The sequence below is a fragment of the Strongylocentrotus purpuratus genome, unplaced genomic scaffold (assembly GCF_000002235.5).
Source record: "Strongylocentrotus purpuratus isolate Spur 01 unplaced genomic scaffold, Spur_5.0 spur5_scaffold_10, whole genome shotgun sequence".
In the NCBI taxonomy this organism is placed as follows: domain Eukaryota; kingdom Metazoa; phylum Echinodermata; class Echinoidea; order Camarodonta; family Strongylocentrotidae; genus Strongylocentrotus; species Strongylocentrotus purpuratus.
Window position 1 is genome coordinate 19,183,870 of NW_022145595.1, and position 8,345 is coordinate 19,192,214.

An 8,345-nucleotide genomic window follows, 5' to 3' on the forward strand; every position below is an offset into this window, starting at 1 on the left:
GTGCTTGTTCTTGTTCTTGTTCTTCTTGTTCTTGTTCTTCTTCTTCTTTTTCTTCTTCTTCTCCGTTTCCTTCTTCTTCTCCTTCTTTTCGTTCTCTGTTTTCTTTTACTTGTTCTTGTGCTTGTTCTGCTTCTTTTTCTTGTTTTTGCTGTGTTTTTTTCTTCTTCTTCCTATCCTTCTTTTTCAAGTCTTCTTCTGGACAGCTCTCCGGTTAACGAGATAATAATAGATAAGCTAAAACCAATGAAACATTGCCATTTAAGATTTTGTCTCTTTAAATTCATCTCTTCCGATATTTTCATTCTTATCACCATTTCCCATCAACAGTTCTTTTATTAGAAATTCTAAAAAAGCAGACAGACACCGCATTTTGTTGACACGCGTATAGTTATATAGGACAAACGCTCAAGTCATCGCTCATTACGTATCAATTTCCCTTTCTCATATTACGACAATCAACACCCATTAGATATAATTGATTTCCATCTAGTTTCACTATCGAGTTCAAAACACTCAGCGATGGATACCCCCTCTCCATATCGAACAGTCAAAATGTAATTAGATAAAAAAACATCTTCTACTTTCCCCAATCGTTATGCACTGTCCAAAAGTGGAAATCCCGAAGGACAAGTGTAATTTTTAGGGGAAGAGAGAAAGCACCCCTCCCCGCCCCACAAATGTGGAAATTGAACCATTTAAAATTCTAGATGAAAATTTGAAACTGAAAAAAATATCTATACCAAACATGCCAAATAAGACGTCACGTAACACTGCCAGTGTACAATCGCACTACTAATGGCTTTAATATGCATCAGGTTCCGCGATTGGGGAGGGGGGAGGGCAGTCTCTTTGAAATTGACAAATTGTGCAACAACAGCCTCAAGAAAGAGAACAACCATCTCTGTGTTGAAATAATACTCCTTGACCCTGTTGTGTTTGGACATGTTATCTTGTTATGATATGTGCTTTACAAGAACGATATATTTGTGTAACATCATATTCAACCATAACATAAAGGGGCTGTAAGTTTTGAATAGAATGAACCTCTAAACCAAGGAAGGGGGATAGTCCCTTACCTGGCCTTCGCCTCCTCGTTCTCTGTGCTCCCTCGAATGTCGCCCCCTCCCGGTCATAATAAGAAGCCACCGTTCTTGTCCTGTTTGAGAATAGCCCGAAGGTTACAGCTTTCGTTGAAATAGGTAACTCAATTTTCAGAATTTTATCGTGTTCACAACAATTTCTATTAGATTTTAGGGGCCTGATGAAACCCATCTGGACGATGAAAAGCGGTCCAGAGCATATTTAGTTCAAGAGCATTTAAAGAAAGGAATAGATCATCTTGATATTGAAAAGGAAAAGAGGAAATAAAGTATCATGTGTTTCTTAAAAGCAATAAACGTAAGTGAAATATAAATACTGTTGCATACGATGTGGGGTATTATGACGTCAGAAGCGAAGTTTTGGTTATTTTGGGTTTAGCCATAGAGGGCAGTTGCGAATTTGTTAGGGAAACTAAAACACGTTGTTGCAGTTAGTTATCGGCACTGAAAGTGCACCATTTTTTGGTATTTTGACACAAGCCCAATGTTGTGAGTATTTATTTACCTCTGTTTATTGAAATATGATGACTATTGTTGTGTTTGATGCTATTGGTGATAAAAATGAAGAAATGCAAATAGTGTAAAATTAAGTAAGAAAATTGTTACTCACGTACGTAAATTTACGTTGTGTGTGGGCATGCAGTTGTGTATAAAGTCATTGGGTTAGAATTAATTTCGGTAAACGTAAAGAAGACAGATATGAATATGACAGAAAAGTTGTATTATTATTAGTGTCAGTGGATTATGTTAGAAATGTATGTACAGTATAAGCTGTCCAATATTCAGTTGGTTTTTTTGGATTAGTATGAAAGACAAAATGTTCTATAAAGAGTAGTTGACAGAAAGTAGGTCAGGTATGCCAGGGGTCATTATAGATTGGTAGTCTTTCGTGCAGCCTGTTATTAAGATTTAGGTTACCACTAAATGATATGTTGGGCCTATTATGCTTTGGTAATTAATAGTGAGTCAATAGGTTGTATCAAAGGAGCTATGAACTCATCTTAGCAGAAATATGTATAAGATATTTCCTAACTCATATTATGCCATTTATTTACAGTTATTTACAAACCTGTTTATTATTTGACTGGATAAGATAAACAAATGTTGGATAGATTATTTGATTGTCATATCAGCTATGCTAAGTAGCATATTGGATGCATTATTCTAGTAATGCTTATGATTGTGTTTTTTATCTTTTATTAAAGGTTGAACCTTGCACCTGCCAGTTTGGAGTCTTGGTATCACAAAAGGGTGTCGCTATGTTATTCATTCGTCAATGGTGTCTTTTGGTTAAGTGAATTAATCGTCAATCGTCAATCGTCAATCACATCAGTTCAACAACAGCTTGGTAGTGAGAGCTACAAGTCAAGAACGTCAAGATGAATACCATCAGTGAAGATGGTAATAATGAGACTGTGAAGTCCAGTGACGAGCTGGTTGGCCTTGGTGGTGCTGTTAACGTTGATGACATCACACCGCATGATTCAGTGAGCCAATGTGGGGGAAGCACTACTATCTCCACGTCATCCAAGTCCTCAAGGCTAAAGGCTATGGCGAGAAGGGCTGCTCTTGAGGCAGAAGCTGAAGCCTTAAGAGAGCAACAGGAGCTCGAGATGGAAGAATTCCGCTTGAAGCAACGCAAAGCCCAGCTGTTGCTGAAAACCCAGTTAAAGGTTGCCCAAGCTGAAGAGAGGGTGTATCAGCAAGATAATGCTCCATATGCACAGTCTGTTGCAGGAACAGGTGGACCTACTCCCGCAAGGTCATCCGTTGTGCCTTCAATCACGAATAACTACAAACCTGTTATGATGAAGCCAGATGAGGACGAAACTGTACCTTCTCCTCACACACAGACGGAAATGCTGCTGCTGCAATTACTGGAGCAAGGACAACGACAACAGCGGGGGCTGTTAGAGTCTGTATCCCTTCCTCATGCCACTCTGTCTACCTATCAAGGTGATCCGCTGAAGTACCATGAGTTTTGGAGGTCCTTTGAGAACAGTGTTGACCAAACTTCAGTAGACGACGCTGTCAAGCTGACACGCCTCCTGCACTATTGTGCTGGCGACGTTAAGAAGTTGCTTCAACCATGTATGATTATGAAGCCTACAGAGGGCTATCACAAGGCAAGGATTCTACTCAAAGAAAAGTATGGAAATCCAGTAATGATTGCTCATGCCTGGCTTAGAAAGGTTACTGAAGGAAAGAACATTGCTGCACAAGACAAACATGGACTAGCTGAAATGGCGGATGAAATCCAGATTTGTGTGCAGACGCTAGAAGCAGTAGGTCAAGCATCTGAGCTGACTTCTCAACATGTTCTGCTGAAGATAGTAGAGAGGCTACCATACCATCTGAGGACAGGATGGTTAAAAGTTGTAGGAAGAGCTAGAAAAGAGGGTCGACTTCCAGCTATTACGGATTTGGTTGCATTCTTGCAACAGATTGCAGATGAAGAGAATGACCCTGTCTTCGGTAGGCTGACAATTAGAGATCAAGGCAGTAAGATGTCAGCATTTAAGAAGTCTGGGAAGACATCGAGAGGGGTCTTTACTACTAGTACAGATGCTGAAGGCAGCAAGACACGGAGCTGCATTCAGTGCGGTGGAGAGCATTCCTTATTCGGCTGCAGTGAGTTTAAGCAACTCAAGATTGAGGACAGGCTTAAACTGGCCCAGAAGGAAAGATTGTGCTACAATTGTTTGAAGAAAGGTCACATGACCAGGGACTGCAAGTTAAATAGGACATGCTCAGTAAGTGGGTGTAACAGGAAACACACCAAGTTTCTACACCTTATCAGACAGCCTTCACAGACTGATAGCACGGAGTCTCGGAGGGATATCGGAGAGTCATCAAGTGATGCCAGGAATTCACCAACGTCATCTGAAACGGAGGCAACTACTCATCACTCGTCATCCTCTCATGTTGCTGAAGAAAGTTGTAGTGTCATAGGGGCCGGTAGTAAAGTAGTGCTACCTATTGTTCCCGTTCGAGTACGAGCTAGAGGGAAAGAGGAGTATTTTGACACTTATGCCTTGTTAGACACATGTTCAACATCAACATTCTGCACTTTGGAGTTGACGCGTAAGATCGGGGCTGAAGGCACAGAGCAGAGCCTTTCCATGTCGACTCTAGACAAGTCAAGGATTGTCACAACATGTAAAGCAGTCAACCTGGAAGTTGAAAGTCTGTCAACTCAATATAGAGTCAGTCTCCATCATGTATTAGCCAAAGAGAAGATAAATGTTAGCAGTGCACTTGCTGCTGATAGAAGTGACATTCGCCAATTTGCCCACCTTGCAGATCTGAATCTACCGGCTGCTAGACCTCAAGACGTCATGCTACTAATTGGACAAGATGTGCCAGAAGTATTGGTACCAAAGGACGTTAAGTATGGCGAACCCGGGCAACCTTATGCTGTGAGGACGGCATTAGGATGGACCGTGAATGGACCAGTTGGGAACCGGCACAGAGACCATGACATATCGTCAAGCTTTATTTCCAGTGATGCTAATTTGGAGCTTCAAGTGGAAAGGTTCTGGTCACTTGAATCAGGGTCGCTAGCAGAACAATCTAAGTGTATGTCTGTCAATGACAAGAGAGCTCTGAGAATTTGGGAGGATAGTATCCAGAAGAAGGGTGATCACTACCAGTTGTCTATACCCTTCAAAGAGAGACCCCAAGAACTGGCTGACAACATATATGTAGCAGAAAAAAGGCTACAGAGTCTTGGTAGGAGATTGAGGCGAGATGAGGATCTACACAGACGATATACCAAGGCTATGTCAGGATTGGTGGAGGATGGATATGCAGAGAGAGTAGAAGAAAGGAATGCAGGTTCAGGCAAACCTGTTTGGTATCTTCCTCACCATCCTGTTGAGAACCCTAACAAGCCGGGCAAGACAAGAATTGTGTTTGACTGTGCATCTACATACCAGGAAAGATCGCTCAATGATGCAGTTTTGCAAGGCCCTGACTTAACAAACACACTTCTGGGTGTTCTCTTGAGGTTTCGACAGGAGCCGATTGCCATTATGGGGGACATCCAAGCGATGTTCCATCAAGTACAAGTCCCGCCTGATGAAAGAGATATGCTGCGGTTTCTCTGGTGGCCAGAAGGAGATATTGAGAGACAGCCAATGGTCTACAGGATGTGTGTACACCTCTTTGGAGGGACCTGGTGTCCCAGTGTTTGCAGCTTTGTACTGAGGCATACCGCTGAAGACCAAGCCGAAGAATTCTCCCCAGACGCAGTAAACGTGGTAAAACGCAACTTTTATGTTGACGACTGCCTGGTATCAGTGAAGGAAGAAGATAAAGCAGTTCAACTCGTAGATGAGCTGAAGAGAATGCTGAAAGGAGGAGGTTTCAACCTCACAAAGTGGCTAAGCAATAGCCCAAAGGTAATGGAGTCTGTGCCTGCTCATGACAGGGCAAAGGAAGTGGAAGGACTCGACTTAAGTTATGATACCTTACCGATTGAGAGGGCCCTGGGTGTCAAATGGAACATTGAACTAGATACCATGACGTATGGAATCACCCCGAAACACAAGCCCTGTACCCGTCGTGGAGTGCTGAGTGAGGTTTCCTCGGTATATGATCCGTACGGATTTGCAAGCCCATATGTGTTGAATGCCAAGATCATTTTGCAAGAGCTCACGGCTATGAAATTGGATTGGGATGAGCCATTGCCAGAGAAGCAGCGTGAGAGCTGGCTGAACTGGAAGAGAGATCTGCTGCTTATGGAGGATTTCAACATCAGCAGGTGCCTAAAGCCTCATGATTTCGGAGATGTGACGGAGTACCAATTGCACCACTTTTCTGATGCTTCAGAGAGGGCATATGGTGTGGCCTCTTATCTCCGAGTGACGAACCAGGAGGGCAAGGTCTATTGCAGTCTAGTAATGGCCAGGACTCGGCTCACTCCGCTGAAGAGAGTTACGATACCTAGACTGGAATTGATGGCAGCGACGCTTGCTGTGAGACTCGATGGTATGCTGAGACGTGAGCTAGACTTCACCCTGAGTGACTCTGTGTTCTGGAGTGACAGCACTATAGTGCTCCAGTATATCAAGAATGTGGAAAGACGATTCCACACATTCGTCGGAAACAGGATTGCAGTAATCCATGAAGGATCTGACCCAAAGCAGTGGCACTACATCAACACTCGGCAGAATCCGGCTGACGATGTCTCAAGAGGGATGACAGCTGAGGCGTTAACAACCAGCGAGAGATGGGTGAGTGGACCCAGCTTCTTATGGTGTGAGAATGAGTCAAGGCCTGCAAGTCAAGTCTTAAATGATGTCAGTCTAGATGGCGACCCTGAAGTTAAGAGCAAGGACAAGGCTGGGGTTTATATGACAACTCTCTCAGAAGAAACTGCCTTAATGAACAAACTTCTTGAACACTACTCCTCGTGGCACAGGTTGAAGAAAGCAGTTTGCTGGCTACGGAGGTACTTGAAATGGCTGAGATGTAAATGTACACAGGGTCCTGAAGGCATTTCAGCTGAACTTTTGCATGGAAGCTTGGTGGTGGAAGAGATGAAGGACGCAGAGGAGAAAATTCTGCAATATGTACAAGCAGTCAGCTTCCCTCATGAGATGTCAACCTTGCAGGCTGAGCAGAATGACAGTGCACACCAAGAACAGAGCTGTAAATTGGTCAAGAAGACAAGTCCAATCTACAAGCTAGACCCAAGGATGATAAATGGCCTACTGAGGGTAGGAGGAAGGCTTGGCAAGGCAATGTTGCAAGAGGAGGCGAAGCACCCAATTATACTTCGCAATGATAGTCATGTCGCCAAGCTTATCCTGAGTGAAATCCATGAGGCATCGGGACATAGTGGCAGAAATCATATGTTGTCTTGCCTCAACCAGAAATATTGGATTCCTGCTGCTGGCTCTGTGATCAGAAGGATACTGACTAGATGTGTTGTGTGCAGAAGGCAGCGAGGGAAGGTTCTTGAGCAAAAGATGGCGGACTTGCCAGTTGACCGGCTTATTTCAGATGAGCCCCCCTTTTCAAGAGTTGGAATTGATTATTTTGGACCGTTGGAAGTGAAAAGGGGTCGGAGTGTCGTAAAGAGATATGGGGTGCTATTCACATGTCTTACTGTGAGAGCAGTGCACCTTGAGATGGCAGATTCCCTTGACACAAGCTCTTGCATTAATGCTATCAGACGCTTCATTGCACGCAGGGGAAATGTGAGAGAAATTAGATCTGATAACGGCACTAATTTGGTTGGAGCAGAGAGAGAACTGAGGACCGAAATACAAAGTTGGAACCAGGCTCAGATACATGATACATTGTTGCAGAAGAATATCAAATGGACATTCAATCCACCCGCAGCTAGTCATCATGGAGGGGTGTGGGAACGCCAGATCCGAACTGTGAGGAAGCTGCTGTGTTCCTTGGTTAAGCAGCAAACCCTGAATGATGATTCATTGCATACACTCTTCTGTGAGATTGAAAGCATCATGAACAGCCGGCCAATCACTGAGGTGTCCAGTGATGTAAATGATGTGGAAGCCTTAACTCCGAATCATCTGCTTCTACTCAATGCAAAATCACCACTGCCTCCCACAACTACCAGTGAAGCAGACAACTATGCCAGGAGGAGATGGCGCCAGGTGCAGCTTTTAGCGGATACCTTTTGGTCGAGATGGGTGAAGGAGTACTTACCACGGTTGCAAGAGCGGCAGAAATGGGCTACTTCACGACGCAATATTCAGGTCGGCGATCTAGTTTTGGTAGTTGATGAGCACGCACCACGTAACTGCTGGCAGATAGGAAGAGTGCTTCGAACCATGCCAGACCGAGAAGGCAACGTTCGGCAATGCGAAGTGAAGACGCAAACTAGCACACTTCGAAGACCTATCGCTAAGCTCTGTTTGCTCCTGGAAGTGGATTCCTGAGATTTTATGTGTTAAATCGCGTTAAGGTGATATCATAATAATGGATCATGGTTCATTGGATGGCACATGGATCTGCAATATTTGTGGTGTAATTTAAAATAAGTGTTAGAAGTGCGAGCCTAGCAACGCCTCCCCTTTATGATATATTAGTGGACCGCTGTTTATTGGATGGATTCAGTCACTCGCCGTAAGTTTCTCAAGTTTAGTAATTTAGCGGTCTTCGTTATCGCGGTCTTACATCGCAAAGGATTTCTTCTGACACAAAAGGGAGAACTGACCATACCGAGATTGAACGCTTTCGCAAAGAAACATTAACATTCAGATTGAT

General features: G+C 43.6%; 1 protein-coding gene across 1 annotated transcript; it reads left to right on the forward strand.

Annotated features, from left to right (window-relative positions):
• The first annotated feature begins 2,908 nt into the window (after positions 1-2,908).
• Positions 2,909-8,017, forward strand: LOC115921572. Its single transcript, XM_030979142.1, has one exon. The coding sequence runs from the start codon at positions 2,909-2,911 to the stop codon at positions 8,015-8,017; it is 5,109 nt and encodes a 1,702-aa protein (XP_030835002.1).
• The last annotated feature ends 328 nt before the right edge of the window (positions 8,018-8,345 follow it).